Raw genomic sequence first — 18,310 nt, 5'->3', positions numbered from 1 at the left:
CTGGGAATATTTCCTGCAGCTGCTGAATTGTCAGAAGTTAATAAAGGAGATGTATGCCTGTGCTGCAGCAGACGAATTCCAAAGTGAGGAAGCCACCCCATTTTGCTGCAGATTCCAGGTAACTTCACTGGTGACTTCACTACAACAAGGCTGGCGAGACGAATCGGAGCGTGTGTAGCTTGCTCAAAGTTGTTAACGTTTCTCTGAACAAAGCTCTTGCCAGGTCCATCAGAAACACTGTACTAAGTCACAGGCAGTCCCGAGATACACTCTGTAATCCCTCACAGTGCACCAGCAAAGTTTCCTTGGGCTGCAGAAATGTGGGGATTGATGCATAGTTATCCGCAATCTTGATGGTTTGACCTGTGTGTGAGGGAACACGGTTTTTCACTGCACACAGCAGACGTGGCTTAAGCAGTCCTGGTCAGTTGGTCTAAGGGGAATGTGATACAAAAACATCAGGCTGCTGAGTGCTGGCTCCCCTTCGTTCCAAGGTAAGAGCAGTACAGGTCTCCCCAAATGTACAGAACAGCCAGCTGGGCTCAGAGCCTCGACAGTCCCAAGGAGCAGCATACTCCCAGCAGGGACACTCTGGGCAGCTTATCACTTCCACCCAGCACCACGGAGTCTTACCTCTCCCCAGTCAATCCGTGTGATCAGGTTCCTTTTATTGCAGTCCTGATGCCTCCACATAGAACAAACAGTAAAAACCCCCTGGAAAAAAAAGGGGCTGCCCTGATTCATCTGTCCTCAGGGGACAGCCTGGAGTTGTTGTTCTTGAGTGACAGGCGAAATGCTGACAGCATCACACACCTGAGAAGTGCGGTTTGCATCCCCGTTTCTGCCGTAAGGGTTGCTCGTGTAGCCGCGCCGGGAACGTGAATGTCATCCTGTTCTAAAGGGCTTGGGCTGTGGTGGTGGTGCAGATGGAAACCGGCCTGGCTGCAGCTCGGTTTGATGTGTTCCGCTGCCTGTCCGCTCACACCTCTCTCCTTGTGCAGCTGGTGAAGCTATGCAGTGGGATGATTGAAGCAGGCAAAGCCTACATCACCACCAACAAGCACTTTGTCAGCGGAGTCCGGGACTTGTCGCAGCAGTGCAAGAAGGATGAAATGATTTCGGTAAGTCGTCCTGTGGGATGGAGCATGGGGCGCAGTGAGGGCTGGGAAGCGTTAAGCTTCCTGATGCTGTGAACGGACCCTATATCCAAGACCCTTATACTGTTTGAGTAGCCATTTAGTGTGAGATTTTATTTTTGGAGGAACGTAGAGACCATCTGATAACGCAATGCTGAAAGGTCAGAGTGAGATTTGTTGTTTGCAGGGAGAACTGAACTTTGAAGAAGCCACAGTGCTGGCAAGGGTGGTGGAATCTAGGTCAGTAAGCATCAGATATTTAGGAAAGGCGGGTAACCAGCCTACAAGGGCAACGACTGACATGTTGATTTCAGCACTAAACTGGAAAGGACAGGGAGCCTGTGGCTTCAATGTCAGACATTTTCGAAACGCCTTCTTGCCAAATGGCAGAGTGGCTCTTCAGTGGCTTAATGAGAATCTCTCTCAGCCGTTGAACCCCTGGGAATGAAGGGCAGCTGCTTCTATTCACTGCCAGTTCTCTTCACCTTTTTTTTTTTGCAGGAGTGCCTCGACAAATTTGGAGACAGTCTGCAGGAAATGATTAACTATCACATGGTAAGATGCAGCTTCCACTTGTCTTTTTACGTGCCGGTGGCATCGTTTCTCAAGGCACTGATTAATGGTCTCCTGTGTTTGGCTTACTTGACACTGCACAAAGGTGGGGTCCGTGAAGGGGAGTGTCTTTATGTTCCAGTCCCTGCCCACTGCGTAGCCAAGAGAGCAGCAAAGGGCTGGGAGTTACTATTGCCTGTTGCAGCAATATTGAGTTGGATGAACTGTGAGTCTGGCCTCACAATGATCAGTCCTGATGCATCATGTACGCTGGGAAATGGGATTTCCACAGGCTTGCGAGGAGGAACCGCTTAGTGAAGGGGTGTGTGCTGTCGCATGGGTGCCTTTTGGCTCGTTTCAGATCAGAGATGTCCAAGGAATATGTAGCAGGGTGAGGTTAGAGGCCCCTTCGTCAGAGGACGAGGATTGCTCACAAAGGTCCCGCGCTCCAGATGCCTTGTTCTTCTTTTGGGATAGCACAGGATTTTGTAGTGAGGACAGACACGGTCCTGAGGAGCTGTGACAGCTCAGGACTCTGGCTGTTAACAGCTTGTCGTGTATAACCTTGTTGCTGCAGATTTGGAATACACTCTGAAGCCTGGCTTTCAAATTTGTGACATTAGGACGCTGGCAAGGCTGTGAATGGCTCAAACCCAGAGGACTTCATTGTTCAGTCGATGCTGGCAGCAGACTCAGGGAGTTGTGTGCAGCTCTGTGTTTAAGGATAACACAGGATATGTTAATGCTGAGATGAAAGAAGGGACGTGCCCAGACAGTGGCTGTTCTCCTGAGCTGACTATATGTCACTTAACAGAGCCCAAGGAGTTAGAATCTGCCCTTTCTCCATCCCAGACATCCAGCCAAGGCATCTGTAAACCTTGTAGGAGAGGAAGGTGCTTCATGCTTGGTGGCTCCATGCCAGACCCACAATTTTAAGCCTGTAACTCTGTAGGAGCTTAAAGCACAAGTGCTTTGAAGTGGAGGAAGCTTCAGGGTGTCAGCACTGGACTGACCCACTTTTATACCCCGGTGCCCTTGTCAAAGTACATTAGGCGTGGTGCTTGCTTTTAGGATGCAAGTTAACCATGTGCAGTTGGAGAAGAAGCTGCATCAAGTCCATTTAATTATTTCATGGAGCAGGTGGGAAGACTGTTTCCTAGTGAAAAATGGCAGGGAGTAGAGGTACTGCACACGCAGCTCTCCTAGGCCTGTTAGGATTTGGGAACAGTCAAAAAGCTGTGCAGCAATGTTGGCGGTGCAGTGAACAAACCAGTGTGAGCATCAGGGAAAAGGTGCGTTTGTGGCAGAGAAAGTCAAACCCGGATTTTCTGATGCTGCCCAAATTCCCTCTGAAAACCTAAGGCCTTTCTGGCCCCTGAGAAGCTACCCCTTCGTTCCAGGGATCGCATCACAGCTGCACTGATAGGGGCTGGGCTGAGGAGTGCGTGCAGCCCAGCCACGAGGAAGCAGTCCCAGCCAGAAAGCTCTGGATGCAGAATGCTGTCTTCATGCTCCGCTGCGCCAGCTGTGCAGCTTCCCCTGGATCCCTGGTCTCTGCCAAAAGTGCCACTTCTGGGATTGCTGTTGCCTCAGCCAGCTAATAAGCAGAAGGACCCTTCCTAGAGCTGTCAAATCCCCAGCTGATGCGGTGTGACCCTTCCCATGCACCCCACCCTGTTGGGCAGGGGTGAACTCCCCGCGACGTGTGACTCAGGGGCTGTAAAAGGCGGTTATTTCCCTACCACCAGCTGCATGCACAAGAGGAAACGGGGCTTAAATCCTCCCTCCCCCCGGCCTTTGGAGAGCACCCTCCTCCCTTGGTGCGCAGCAGTGTGAGTCCCTCTCCAGGAAATGGCTTTGGAATGACTGCTGCATCTTGAGCCCTCTCCGGCGGCTGTTCGATTAGCCGAGTTATTTTTAGTGCCTTCTGCTGTCTCCTTTGTGTGTGCCCGTGCGTGCGTGTGTGTGTGTGTGTGTGTGTATCTTGGCTCATCCGCGTCTGAGGATCGCAGCTATGAAACAGTTGTCAGTGCTTACTCTAGGAATGCGGCCAGGACAGTATGTACAACTGGAACAAGTTAAAAAGAAGGGAAAACATCCCCCAAAAATTGGTTGGAAGAGCTTGTTCTGTAATTTTATTGCTAGAGCACAGGGCCTGGAGATGTTTCTAGTTTGGCAAAATCCAAGCCTAAAACCCGCTTGAATGTAGAGGATGGACACACTGAGCTCCAGAGCATTCCCACAAGGAGGACAAACCACCAAAGCAACCTTAGAGGACAAATGACAAAAGAGAGACTTGAGTTCAGAAGAGCTGGAGTCAGTGTCCTCTCCCTTTTTTTTTTGTGCTCTTAGCCAAATGCATTTGGGCTGATGCCTTACTCATGTCAAAGCATGCACAGAGGTTAGAAACCTCAATGCCGTTGTGGATCTGGACTATTGTACATTTATGTCTCAGCTTCCGTATCTGCAAAAAGCATTTCAGATGCTTTCCTGTCTCTGAGGGGCTATGGGGAGGACACACAGACTAACGACTAACAGAAGCTCTGCTTATTCGTGCCAGGTAAATACCAGGATTGTCAGAAAGATGAATCGTTACCTCAAGCAGTAGAATGTTTGCCCAAACTGTGGAAAGGGATGAAACCAAGGAAGGATAGGCAGGGAGAGGGAAAAGAGGATGGGTTTAATACTGAGATTAAAGGTGCTGGGATTCAAATTCTATTCATCCACACAGACTCCTGGGAGATTACACTGATATGACTGGAAACAGTGTTTGGCCCTTGCCTGATAGTGAAATTTGAGGAAGATGGACAATGAGGGAGCAGCACTGCTCCGTGGGGAACAGTATCTGGGGAGGATTTCAACCAGTCGACAGGCTGCCTAGCGAACAGTGCAGGGAGCAAGTCTTCCTTCCCCATTCAGAGCTGTACTTCTTGCTCTGGCTTGGCGAGAGAAAGCAAAGCAACCAAGTTATAAATCTGTTTGGCCCTTTCAGAACCAAGTGCAGCACTGCAGAAAGCACTCCCACCTTCTGGGTTAGTTCCCAGTTAGGAGACTGGCTTCCTTCAGGAGCTGCTTTGGTCCAAGCAGTTTCATGACCCCTTCCAGCCAGCGAAGACTAGCTGTACCACAGAGAGAGGCAGTCCTGCCGCCCCTCTTGCCTTCTCTCCGTCTTCAGCTTTCTCCAGCACCCTTGCCATCCCTCCCTAGTGCTGGCTCAGGGGTCACACAGCTGCAGAGGGCACTGGGCTGTGTCCAGACTAGCCGGATTTTGGCTGGTTAAAACCGTTTCACAATGCAGCCGCACACACACAGCGAACTCCTGACTGCAGTGCTAGCCTGCGCTGGCTGAGAAGGTTCGTGAAGCTGTGGTCCAAGGCTTCCCTGAACTCCAGAGGTCACTGCCTCTCCCCATTAAGTATTTAAGAAGAAGTCTGGGCTCCTGGTTTTGGCTGGGTGTGTTGACTGCCTAACGTGGGCAGCTGTTTTACTGGGATGGCTTTGTAGGAGAGACAGGAAAGGTTAGATGGCTCGGACAGACTGATGTAGGTGATGATGCTGGAGTAAAAGGTCGAGGAACTACTGTCTCTAGCTGGTTGTGTTTGATTTGACTAGTGAGCTGGAGAATGGCACTGCCCTAGCGGCCCCAGAGAATGTGTTTCTGTAACATGCCAGCTGCTTATCTGGGAGGCTGGTTTTGCTTGTGGCTCTAGGGAAAACGGCCTTCCAACATCTTTGGCAATTGATTTCCTAGGATGTTGTGTTCAGAAACGTATGCTTAGTGGCTTGAAAAAGAGCTTCCTACTGATGTTACAATGCTGACCTCTGGAGGCATCGCTGCAGCTGCAGATGTTGGTAGCAGCGTCAGCAGAAAAGCCAAAGGTCCCGCTGGCTGCCCTGTCGCCTTGGAGTCAGATTCGAGGCGGGATGCTGTGCATGTATTTCTCTTGGTGGCTGTACTGGGTCTGGATGTGTGCTGCGTTTTGCTTTAGGGGCTTGTCATTTCCCTCTCCGAACAATCATGGCAGCGTGCAGGTCCGCTGAATTCCTGTATTTATCTTTTCTAACAGCAATTCAGTGGTCCGATTCTCAGTCATATTAATGCTATGTTAGATACCTAAGGGATAAGGATCCCCCGCCTCAGGCGTCCTAGACCCAATATTTCAGCTGTGCAGGAGGAGAATATCTGGTGAGAAATGACTGTGACTGCTTCCCATGTTCCAAAAGCCAAATGCTCCACCTTTCCCTGTTGACTCTAGGAGTCCTGCAGTTGTCAGTCGTGCTGCAAAGTTGAAAGCATCAACTATTACCGCCAGTACTTGTGAAGTACAATTTTTAGGGTAATTGGCTCTTTACCAAACACAGGCAGGACAGAGGTGCAGGGTCTCAGAGGTATTTATTTCTCCAAGTACCACTGGACATGGTGAAACTGAGGCACTTGGAGTGTTAGCTTCCCCAAGTGAAAATGAAATCTTCCTCCTGAAAAATTCCATGTAGCTGAGATCCCCAGGGAGTGAGGGGTCTTCCCCTCACTGTGCCAACACTTCAGTATCCCAGAGCACTTCCCTCCCATAAATGTTATGGTCTGTCCCATTATTTGTACTGTTCGGTTCTGTCGCTCCCCTACCTGCCAGGAGCCTTTGCCCCAACGCAGAATGAGCTGCCGTTCTGCAGAAGCTCCCCTGCCCCTTCTCTGGCAGGGGCAGTCTTCGCAGCGTGGGGCACAGCTGAGCTGCCTGAAGGATGCTGCTGCATCACGTCGCCTCAGCGGGCGAGCTCCCGTGCGCTGGTTGGAGGGGCGTGATCCATGACAGGGAACGAGTTTCCAGCTACCTCTGCGAGACCTCTGAGCGGCGGGTGGCAGACGGGGATGCCAGAGCCTTGCAGCCACCTTCCTGCGCAGCTCACCAGCCTGAACCATTTCCTTTCACAGGAGCCTGAGTGGCATGAACTGGAATTTTGCTTGAGGGCCTGCAGTCTCCCCTGTGACCCCTCCTCCTCACTACATACCACGCTGGAGTGAATAAATTTTGACTGTGGCTTGCCAAGCTCTGCTGTACTGGAAACGCTTCTTGCTTGTCTGCAGACAGATGCTGTGCTGTCAGCTCCAAACCCTGTGTGTTTGCTTGCCTCCTTCCTTCCTCCTCATCACCCTCCCTAAAACACAGAACAGATCGAAAGGCATATAGCAATCTGCCAGACCATTATATGTGAGAAAACAACCTTTCCCTCTTTTCACAGAATCTGATGAATGTAAGTACATGAGTGTAACGAGGTTTCCCCACAGGTAACAGAGCATAAAGTTGCCGTCAGTTCTAGAGCAGTAGCTGCTAATTACTGGCTGTTGGATTTACACAATGACGCGAGGCAATGGCGTTTGGAATTAGAGCAGTGCAGAAGCTCGCTTTTTTTTTGTTCCACCCCATTGCCAAAGACTGTTAAACCCTAGACTTGAAGTGGATTTTGTGGCCCCGAAATTCTGATTAGGTCAGAGTTCTCTGTGCTGCTTTTAGGTGCGGTTCTTTCTACTGCAGTCATGTAGAAGCACTTGGGAAGGCAGGGTAATCCTCTCCAGGGACGTTTAAAGCAGACACGGCTGGTTATGCTCCATGCCAGCCTCTTGGTGCTGACTAGCTGTCCAGATTAAGAGATGTACAACTTAGAGAGAATTCAAAGCTGTCAGCATCCATTTCCAGGGAGCTGGGGAAGGAGAGGCTCCAGGTTACACAAGGGCAAGAGGCAGTGGATAATCCCTGGCGCTGTCAAAGAATGGGAGGCAGTTTTCCCACCAGCCTATTGCCCTACACATGCCTTGGAAGGAAATACCAGGATCTGCAGCCCAACCCTTTACACATCAAGGCTTTTTTCCATGCAGTTCCCTCTCTCTGTGTCATCAGAAAGGTAGAGAGAGACGAAAGGATGCAAGTGAAAGTGCTGTTGTGATAGGATTGCTCTGACTGAGCCCCTTAAGTGCATCTTCAGCAGCACCAAGTATTTTCCAGCTCAGAAGACATAATATTAGCATTGCCCTCATCAGACTACTTCAGACAGTGCTGTGTTGAGCTTCATTAAGTCCTAAGCTTTCCTGTCTGCCATAAATCACTGTAGCTACGTCACAGGAATCCTCCAGCAGGAGCAGTAGCAGCTTGGAGGGGAGATTTAGCTGTGCTGAGCGAGCCAGGAAGCATTTCCTGCTGACAAGAAGAAAAGCCACCCAAGCTGTGATGAGTCAGTGAGGCAGATGGCAGATGTCATGGGTGGAGGGTAGTGGTGGATTTCAGGGGCAAGGAAGAAGTAAGTGAGAGTGGGGAGTGCCTCCAAGCTGCCTATTCTCCACAGGGTTGGGTGGACCCCCTGCATTTCCTGACAGAACTTGGGAAGGGTCCATCAAGCTACCACAGTAAGGGATGTCGTTTGTGGATGCAGAATTACCATCTGACAGGGGAGACGCTTTCTGTCATCTCATGGCTTCACAGCTTTTGCCATTGTGACCTAGCGCAATGACACGATACTAGTCCAAAAGGCTTTAGCGAGCTGCTGCCCCTGAAGTTTGGTACCAGTCTAGCAGCTCACACGAGCTCAGTGCTGCGTTTCAGAAAGACTAGGGTTTTGTCAGTTACTAGAATATCTTCGGGTGAGCACTTTCTAGTTAGGGAAGGAAATCTGCTTCTCCAGTATGTAAGGAGCAGGAACGAACGTCCTTTGGCCTGAGCACAAACTGGAGCTCTTGAGCTTTTTGTGAGCAAGCTGGCAGGAAGGTTGGCATAAAGATTATGGATGGTCACCTTCTGCAGGGCCGGGTCCTTTTTGTTCCCCAGCAGATGCTCAGCGATGGCTGACAGAACCACACCTGGGCAGCCCTGTACCTGCCCGGCCAGCCCTGCCAGCCTGGCTGTAGCTGCCTCTCTCACAGCCACGCTGCAGTGTCCCCAGTTTGGGAGACTGCTGACGGGACAGGATTCCTGAGACCGGATAAAAAGATCAGGCTCTGATTCCCAGGCCACCAGACGACCAACCCTCATTTAAATGCAACGTAAACCAGTCGCCAGACTGTTTCAGGGAGAATGAGGCCTCCAGACTGGCCGTGAGGGAGATAAGCATGGAGATGTGACTCATCCAGCTCATGACCGCTGTGGCCGGGGTGGTGAATTGGTGGAGCTGGAGAAGGGAGAGCTGCCTTTGTCCATAGGTCAGGCAGCTGCGGAGGAAGCTCCACACCCTCCATCTCATCAGATGGGGCCAGGTATTGCAGGAGAAGGGCTGATTCGCTCAGGGATCTTGATCTCATCTCAGGCTGTGGCCCTCAATGCACTAATAGACCTTAATGGCTCTGACCAGCTTCACCTGGGGCCTCCACCCACACCTCTACCTGTGGGCCCAGGCACTCCATTTAAGCTCTGCCCAGGGCCTTTAGTCTTGGTTTGAGCTGTGCTGTAGGAACACAGCTCTCCAGCTCAGGCCATACACGGCTATGGACCCTGGTCATCCCAATTTAGAGATTTTTCTAGCTTGATGCTGGACCTGCCTTGTCACCGTGGCTCTGCCTGGCAGTCTCTGGGCCTGACCCCGATACCTGGACTGACTTCCAAGCTTAGCCTTGGACCTGCCTCATCAGCACAAACCGACCTGATGATCTTGGCTCTTGGTTGAACCTGCCCTGCTTTCTTGGGGTGGTGGGGTGGAGTCTTGGCTGGTGAGGCCCCCGCCCTGCCGGTTGCATTATCCCTCCGTTGGCTCCTGGTCCAATGGCCTCTGCTGCTCGCTGACGAATTCCCACCGCAAATGCTGTTGCCTGCCTTTAATCTCTACTCGAGCGCTATTCCCCTGTGCAGCTGCGATGTCCTACTTCTGAACTTCGCACACGTAAGTGCTGAGAGAAGCAGTTCACAGCTAGGCAGTCTCACTTCTTTTTAGCTTCTGCTTTGTTTAGGAGCCTGGTGGGATCTCCTCTTGTAAGCTCCGCAAGGAGCCATGCGGGAGTGCTGTGGCAGTGGCAGCCCTTTGGATCTCTGATGTCTTGGCGTCTTGATTTTGGGCTTACGGTTCCAGGAGTAGCATCCTGGGCCACTGAACTTGCTTTTGTTTCTTGGGGGTGTGAAACTCCGAAGCCCCTGTCAAACACAGGTTTGTGGTTTATCCCGTTTTCTCAGAAGTCCGTGCTGGGAAAGTGAAATGTAGGATTTAGCCTTTTGCTGCTGTTGGGTGAGAGTTGTGTTAACTCCCTTCTTCTGTGCTGACCCTCCTCCGGCACAGATGTGTGTGAGTCATGGGCTGGACTTCTCATGTCTTGGTGGAAGCTAAGAGAGAGGGTGGGGTGATATTTGGTCTGGAAAATTTTAAAACAAATGATTTGTTCCAAATAGGTCTGGGAAAGGAGAAAAAGCCAAGGGATGATTTTATATTTGAAACTCTAGCTATTAAAACTCTGTTTATTTTGCATTGAAAACTGAGCAGAGGACCCACTTGAAAATAATCCCCTGGTGATCTTGCCTGGCAAAATTAATGAAGAAGCAATAAAAGCAATGCTGGTATCATAGGATGCTTCTCAGCAAAGATGCTGCTGGCAGGAAAGGCATGTTCATTACCTGGTATCCCCTCACAAACCCCTTGGCAATCCCTGCCCCAGACTTACAATGAATCGTTGCAGGAAGGAAGGGCACCATCACAGTGCTGTGGGGCTCAGTGCGTGAATAGCAGGAGCAGAGGAGCACTGACAGAGCAGGAGATGGATATATGGATATGGCTTGTCTTCCTTGTTTGTGCAGTTTTCCTGCTCTGGTGCAGATACACTGAAATTTAAAATTCTGCATGGAAATGTCCCTGTACCACAGGCACAGCAATACTGCTTGTGTGATCACCAGGAGTTCAGTTCCCTCTCAGTAAACAGCTGTAAGGAGCAGTTTTTGTGAGCTTTGATTTTTAGACCTGGCCTGAATCCTTAGTTAATTCCTCTTCCTAGGCAGCCTGAGAACAAGCCCATGCTGTGGCTGAAGAGCATTGCACATAGGCCTGGAAGTGCCCTGCTGGGAGAGCGCCTGCCTGTTACATGCAGAGACCTTCTATAAATGCTTCCCTTGTGCTCTTCAGTGCATCTGTCCTTTTTCCAGCCAGGCACTGGTGTGCAGAGCTCTTCTGACTGCCACAAAAGGGCGAGGGCAGGATCCTACTTCCAGGGTGATCTACCTGGCCTGGGACCTGGCTCACTTTGTCCCGTGTACCCCGAGCTCAGTGGATTTTTTGCTTGCTGCTTTCAATGCAGCACCCTAGGGCACCAGCGAGGAGCTGATTTTTCCCAGGCAGGAATGGGAAGGTGGATGTAGGTGCCCCACACTAGCACTGCCTGATGTGGTATCTGCTTGTCGGGCAACAGCCTGCATTTCTGTGAAGCCTTTCAGTCACACTGGTTCCCATCTACATCGTAGCTTTGTGTAGCCCAGACTTGCTATTTATCAAGCTGAGGAAGCCCCATTCCTTAGGTGTGTGGCTTGATTTTTATGTACCCCAGGATCCATTCTTCCCTGGAATGTCCCAGGGTACTTGTCTGCAGTCCTGAGTACAGCATAATAGTGTCTCTTCCTTTCCCTGATCCTAAGCAAATGTGTCATCCTGGCAGAAACCAATGATGGAAGCTTTCCAGGTGTAGGTGCAGGTGGGAACCAGATGGCTTTGGTGCTGCTTTCTTATCCCTGCGTGGTATCATGAGTGGAGGGGAGCATTGTCAATGCCCAAACATCGCTTGGAGAAGCTGCTCCATGAGAAGAGCTGCAGGCCAACGCCTCTTGGAGTGCTGTTGGAGAGAGCAAATGGATGCCAAGAGCAGTAAATAATTTACATTGGTAAAAACACAAAGCTGGGTGGTCTTGGGGTTTTCTTTCTTCCCCCTCCTTGCTTTGCATCTGGTCGTATTTAGAGGCTGTTCATGGCTGTTTATACTCAGCTAGTCCTGGCATGTTTCTTGCATTGTCCTTGGCTGCAGCAGTACCCATAATGAAGGTGTTTGAGGCTCTGCAGCCAGTGCTGCTGCTTCTACGCAGAGTGCTTTGCCTTCTGTTTGGAGTAGTACACCTGTGTGGTGTCACAAGCGTGACTTGCTTATCTCCTAGTGGGAGATGGTAGGTAGGGATGACATCTGTGACTGTACGAGTCCGTTGGCGTTAGAAGGAAGGGTCAGGAATGAACGAGGGTGGCTTTGCTATTAGATTACTGTGAGGCACAAGAAGGTTGAAGCTGGTGACCACCTCAGAGTGTGTGTCATGTGTCAGATCTCTGCAGTGCCTGCCAAGATCTGAGTGCCGTGGACAGAGTACTGCTCAGGCTGGGAATGCTGATCATGCTCCAGTGTGGGTGGGTGGTTTTAGTTTTGTTATGGTATCTCACTATCCTCTACTTTTCGTCGGCAATTAATCAAATCAGTCTTCCCCAAGTCGAGTCTGTTTTGCCTGTGATGGTAACTGGCAAGCGATCTCTGTGTACTTAATTCATGAGATTTTTCATCTTATTTTCTCCCTCTCTTGCTGAGGAGGGGTAGTGAGAGAGTGGCTTGGTGGGCACCTGGCAGCCAGACAAGGTTAACCCACCACCTCCTCAAAAAAAGCTGCTGCTTTAGGCAGTGCCAGCTCTTTTGCCCTGTAAATGGTCTCACATGACTGTTCCTGCCTCTTGGAAAAAGCCAGGAGACCCAGAGGTGCTCATCACTTCTGGGTCATACCTGAACTATGTAGTGAAGCAGAGAAGGTGGCCGGGAAAGTGAAAGAGAGATGGTGGGTGGGGTGTTGAGGGAAGCTGCCCAAAAAACTCCCACTGGAAACCCAAGCTTGCCACAAAGAGGAGGGGGGAAAAAAAGCAAACTGGGAAAAACAGTTTATTTTAATCCGAAGGGCTTCGTACGATCTGCTTGCTGAGAGGAGGTGGCTTGACAAAGTCCTGTGTCAGCCTCACATTCCCTGGTTGAGAGCAATCCCTCCCACTCTGTGGGCTCAGGCAGCCTCCCCCGAAAGGGCTTTGGTCATTTCAGGAGAGAAACGAAGGCCGAATGCTGCTCCTGGTGACTGCGTCCTCAGGAAGACAGATACCATGGTGTGTCCCAGGACCTCTCTGGGTTAAATTGGCTGCTCAGGACACAGTGTTAAATCGGAGACAACGAGTCAGGGTTATTCAGGCCAAACAGCTGTCGTGATGCCAGACCCCCAGCACTGTGATGTTTCAGGGCATCATTAAGTTTGGGGCCGGTGCCCAGGCCTCGTGTTCCTGGTGGTGGAATGAAGTGGAGTCCCTGTCTGTTCTTCGTGGGCCACTCTTGCTAGCTGCAGCGTGGCCAATGGGTTTTCCCTGGAACCCTGGGATGACGTGTACTTGGTGCTGCGGTCGCTATGTGATCTGGGAGCTTCTGGCCATCTGGTCCCAATTAGCCAAAATGCTGTGTCATCCCTTTCCATGTCTGAAATGGGGAGTTCTTTGTAATCATGCCTGTCAGAGGTGGGTGGGAGGGAGCTGAGCAGGCACCACTGTTTGGCATCTAGCAGAAGGCAGGGGGAGAACATCTCTTAAAGGAAGATGGAGATGAGATGGACAGAAGGGGTGGAGTGATGGGCTTGGGACCATTTTTTTGTGAGGCACAGACAGGAGAATAAAACTTGAAAGACTTGTAAGGACTAAGTCTCTCTATATGGTATGCTTGGACCTCTCACCCATGTTCATCAGTGTGTGCCTGGCTGTGGTGTACCTTCAGGTTGGACATTAGGAAAAACTTCTTTACTGAAAGAGTGGTCAAACGTTGGAACAGGCTGCCCGGGGAGTAGTGGAGTAACCATCCCTGGAGGCGTTAAAAAAACAGGTAGATGTGGCACTTCGGGACGTGATTTAGTGGGCATGGTGGTGTTGGGTTGACGGTTGGACTTGATGATCTTAGAGGTCTTTTCCGACCTAATGATTCTGTGGTTCAACGATTGTGCCTGTCTCCTTCCCGAAGTGCTGTAGTGCTGAGGTGACAGTGCCCTCCTCTGGCAAAATGAGAAATTCGAGGCTCGGCAGAGACAGTTCGAAATGGGGACTATGAAGGCAGCTGCTCCTCCAAACACTCCTCTTGTGAAAGTCTGTTGGTAGCGTAGGTCTCTTTGTGATATGCAGAGCCCTGGCACAGGCTGTGGAACCTGCAGCGCAGGAATTCTGTGCTTGTAAGGGAGCGCTGCAGCTACAGAAAAAAGTTATCTGTTGTGACAGCCGTCAAGTAATGGACACCACTAAGCCCTGCAGTAATGCTGAGTCCCTCACACTGAAGCTCCTAGAGAGCATTCAGGGATTTTTCTGACTCCTCAGTGTTTCCATGTTGCAAAAATATTTGATATTCTTTTCTCTGACTTTTCTTTCAGATCCTGTTTGACCAGGCTCAGAGGTCAGTCCGGCAGCAGCTGCACAATTTTGTGAAAGAGTGAGTACTTTTGTTATCAGTTTGGTCTTCAGCTTCTTGGACTTCCATTGCACCTGTCCTGTGTGCACTGGAAACAGAACTGCAACCTCTGCATGATGACTAAAGCTTGGAGCAGAAGAGACACTGAAGGGCAGAGGATCCGGTTTGCATGATGGCTGTTGCTGTCGTCTTCCTACGCTGTCATTTGGTTGCTCTGTTGTCAACCAGATGTCTTCAACTTGTTCCCAGCTTGTAGTTAAAGCTGGATATGAGGCATGCTTTGAGATCAGAGCATCATCCTAAAGTCTAGTGAAGTTTATCTGCAGAGCTGATCCTGTAGGTCAGATGCATCCCAGAGTTCAGATCCCTACAGAGCAGGGTTAGCTCGGCATCTTCTGCTGTCTTACATTCGATGCAGGGTTTTCTTGGTGGTTTAAACTGGTTTATGCTTGCAGAAGGAAGGAACTTTGCTGCTAAATGACTTTGGGGTCCAGCAAAATCACTGTGTTCTTGGCTCCCAGTTGCATCACACTTAGTCACTCAAAATTCCAGCAGCCCGGCTCTTCTGGAGTAACCTGAGCATCCGTCTGGAAGAGGACAGGCAGGAGGGCCCTTCTTTGTGCAGAGAGCGCAGCTGATCATCCCTGTGCCTTCAGCTTGGAGCTTGACTTGTGGTTCAGAGTTATTTGCCGATAGAAAACAAGTTTGCTGGTGTGAGCAATGCTAAATATTGCATGTGAAGGATGTTCTCTTGCACGTGGCGGGCCTGAGGAGCGCAAGAACTGGGCCCAGGAAGGTCACTGGATGGGGCCAGTCTGTACCTTTTTGATCAAGGCTCTCAGCAGGCTGTCCCTGCCGTTGCTGCATGGACACGTTTCCTCCGAGTGCCTCTTTTCCCCAGGGCAGTCCCTAGTGCAGCCTGGGATCCCAAATCAGCTGAATATAGGTCAGAGAGGCAACCCAGGCCTTCAGCTAAGCAGGAGCTGGTTGCCATGGGAACTGGTAATTGCCTGTGAATCCCTCAGCAGCTCTGTGGTTTGATGGAGGGAGAGGGTTCCTAGCTGACCGACCCCCCCCCCCCCCATTCCTCATCCCCATCTTCTTGCCTAGCACTCCCCCTACCCCCACTTTCTCTATAATCATCTCTCTGATGAGCTCAGATTTAATCTGCTTAAGGCTGGCAGTCGGAAGGGGGAATTTCACCTTCTTGGTGGGTCTGTCATCCTTTCGGCATCTTTGCAACTTACCCTTTTGTTTTGTTTTGTTTTTGCACTTGCACTGCTCAACCCCTGCACTGGCAGGCCTCGGTGCTTTGATATTTGCATTGCTCCTGCCCTTGGTTGGAAAATAAATTCCACGCTTGGGACCATTTTGAATAATCCACCTAGGGCAAATCTGCAGCTTCCTGGCTGATGATGGGAACTGTGCCCTTGCACGGTGATTCATACATATCTGAGGGACAATATCTGCCTCTAACCTGCCTCCCCTGGCCCCAAGCATGAAGGTCTTTGCTTGGTTTATTTGTGGCGCACACACAGGAGAAGTCAGCTTGCCCTGCCCGTGCTGTCTGTAGCCGAATGCTCTGTGACTCCCTTAACATGTTACCAAGCCACAGACCTTGCTGAACAAAAGGTTTTTACTGACTAACTCCTGAGGTTGCAGTGTTCCTGCTGCAGCCTGACTTGGAGCTAGCTGAGAATTCCCAGCAGTACCACATGCCTCAGAACTCCTGTTCCTTTCCACTGGGGATATACACAGATGAGGAAGCTCTTCTCTCCAAAGCTGGATCAAAAGCAGTGTAAAATCCCCACAGCCCTTTGCTGCAAGTGACCCAAAAATGCAAGAAGTGACCCTGTTTTCCTGTCAATGGAGCTAGATGGCCATGTAACTCAGCAGCCCTGAGCATTGAGGGCGACGTGAAGAAGCAGCAACCACCACAGCAGTAATCCAGTCACCTCTGTGTTCATTTATCTTTGCTGTACCTGCTCGTGGTAGATTCTTTTGGCCAGAGGCTGATCCATACACAAGTATGTATAACTTCAAACAGTTTGCCACAGGGCAGAGTTCAGCATTTACTGTCTGACCGTCATGTTCAACTCAGGCTCTTCGTCTTCCCTAGGGCAAAGAATAAGCGGATGCTACTTACTTAATAAAAGTTTTTAACTTTTTAATAAGTTATAACAGTTTATAATTGAGGTAAACAGAGCTCCTCTGGACAGAAAATAAGTGTTACAGCCACTGTAGATCAGCATTACTGCCTTCAACTCCTGAGGAACCAGGGCCACTTGTAAGAGCTGATCTTCAGGAATCGCTGTCCTCGCTTCTCTGTGGTCATGCAACTCCAATCAAGTCCTGCCTGAATGGTACCTGCTATTTAATTAAAAAAAAACCCAAAACAACCCAGCCATACAAACTAAAAAAAACCCTGCCTGCTGCTATGTCTTTATAGCCTTCCCCCTGCCTCTGCAAAGCAGACCCCTGATCCCATGTGAGGTCTTAAGGCATAAATAAAACTTTGAAAGTTCGTATTTTGCATCATGTATTTGTGAAAGCAAATGCTAATAAATGTGCCTATTATACAAGGGGAATAGAATAGTCAAAAGTCTGGATTTTACAGCCAGGCAAGACAGAATCAGCTAGAGATGCACATGAAGGGCCTGGCTGCCTGAATTTGAAAAGCAGCTGGTTTTACTCTTTTTGCCAAAAGTGAAATATGGAGCGTGTGTTTTCACAGGTAGGTTCTGAAATGTTCTGCTCACCACTTATTCTGAGGGCGGTTGTGAACCTTCTTTAGGGCTGGATGTCATCTGGCCTGGCTTTCTGGATGCTCTCCTTGGAGAATTTCCTTCAGGCTTTGCAGGCAGTATGTAAGGTCCAGTATCTTTCTTTACCAACTGTCTTTAAAGAAGAGCTGTCTAGGGTTAATCTGGAGTCATTCCAGCTGGACACGGTAGAGCTTGGTGGGGTGGGTTAGGATCCCAGTGGCATCTGGGGCAGGATCTCCACGTGAGCACGGTGTACTGGGTTGCACCTCTCCCTGCTCTTCTGATATCAGCAATATCCTGGCTGCTTTGTAACGGCGATTCTCATCTTCTTTGGGTTCCAGTGATGTTCGGAAGTTCAAGGAAACTAAGAAGCAGTTTGACAAGGTGCGAGAGGACATGGAGATCTCGCTGGTGAAGAATGCCCAGGCACCTCGGCACAAGCCCCATGAAGTGGAGGAGGCAACAGGCACCTTGACCATAACCAGAAAGTGTTTCCGGCATCTGGCCCTAGACTATGTGTTGCAGGTTGGTGTCTGTGCCCCCAGCTCTGGCGGGATCTCCCAGTACGGAACAAGACATCGCAGGCACATTGCTGAATAATCTAATATAGGGAGTGAAGATGAGGAGTGGGATGAGGAGGGGCAAGTAGGGTCCCAGAATTGGGTTCAAAAGGGTACTGGATTAATAACCCATTGGTTGTTTTGCCCTCTGCCCCCTGAGGGAGTCCTTAGGACTGGTGTGTGATGGAGCATGAGACAAAGAAGGTTTGCTCTAGTTCCCGGCACTGGTGTAGCTGCACCACTATAAACCCATGTGGCAGTGTACCTGAGAAAGGAGACGTTAATGATTTTTTCAGTAACAGAAATTAAATACACTGCCTTAGACTGAGTATCTCTTGCCAGTGGGAGATTGCCTGCAGGAACACGCACTCGCTGCACCCAGAACGGTCAAAGATTTTTCTTAGGCTTCACGTCAGGTCTGTCCTTCCAGGCAGTGGGTGTATTAAGCAGACAAATTGAGTGTTAATATTGATCCATGTGTGTTGCCACTAGCTGTCACTCCTGCAGCACCGAACTAAGACAGTCTGCCGACAGGTTCTGCCTGACCATGAGGTAGTCTCTGATGTCACACGCTCTGGCAGCTGCAGGCAGAAAGGCAGTGCTTTCCCCTTAAAGCATAAGTCATGCATGTTGTTGATCCTCCTTTAGGATTGCAATTTTTGGCATCTAGGATTTAGACATGAATGCAACTGTATTTGCTGGCAAGGTCACACTACCCTGAGCTCCCTCCAGTTCTCCCACTGATGAAGAGGAGGAGTTCCTTTAATGTGCTGACCCAATACTGGGGGAGGTTTCCCTGTCAGTCCACTGCAAGGTACCAGTCTAAATCCATCAGGTTTGAAATGCCTAGACGTGAACTTGTCCAGGCATCCTTTAATTAAGGATATAGTGAAG

General features: G+C 50.1%; 1 protein-coding gene across 1 annotated transcript in view; it reads left to right on the top strand.

Moving 5' to 3' along the window:
• The window catches only part of ACAP3 (ArfGAP with coiled-coil, ankyrin repeat and PH domains 3), a 65,296-nt gene that overhangs the window by 11,589 nt on the left and 35,397 nt on the right, over positions 1–18,310 (top strand). The window contains exons 4-7 of the mRNA XM_086476041.1: positions 1,002–1,121; positions 1,638–1,691; positions 14,054–14,112; positions 17,198–17,381. Of these exons, the coding sequence (XP_086332167.1) occupies positions 1,002–1,121; positions 1,638–1,691; positions 14,054–14,112; positions 17,198–17,381 (417 nt within the window). The remainder of the gene's footprint in view (positions 1–1,001; positions 1,122–1,637; positions 1,692–14,053; positions 14,113–17,197; positions 17,382–18,310) is intronic.

This window comes from Leptosomus discolor, chromosome 20, assembly GCF_034619465.1.
Source record: "Leptosomus discolor isolate bLepDis1 chromosome 20, bLepDis1.hap2, whole genome shotgun sequence".
Classification (NCBI taxonomy): Eukaryota; Metazoa; Chordata; class Aves; order Leptosomiformes; family Leptosomidae; genus Leptosomus; species Leptosomus discolor.
This window is presented reverse-complemented; position numbering and strand designations above follow the sequence as displayed.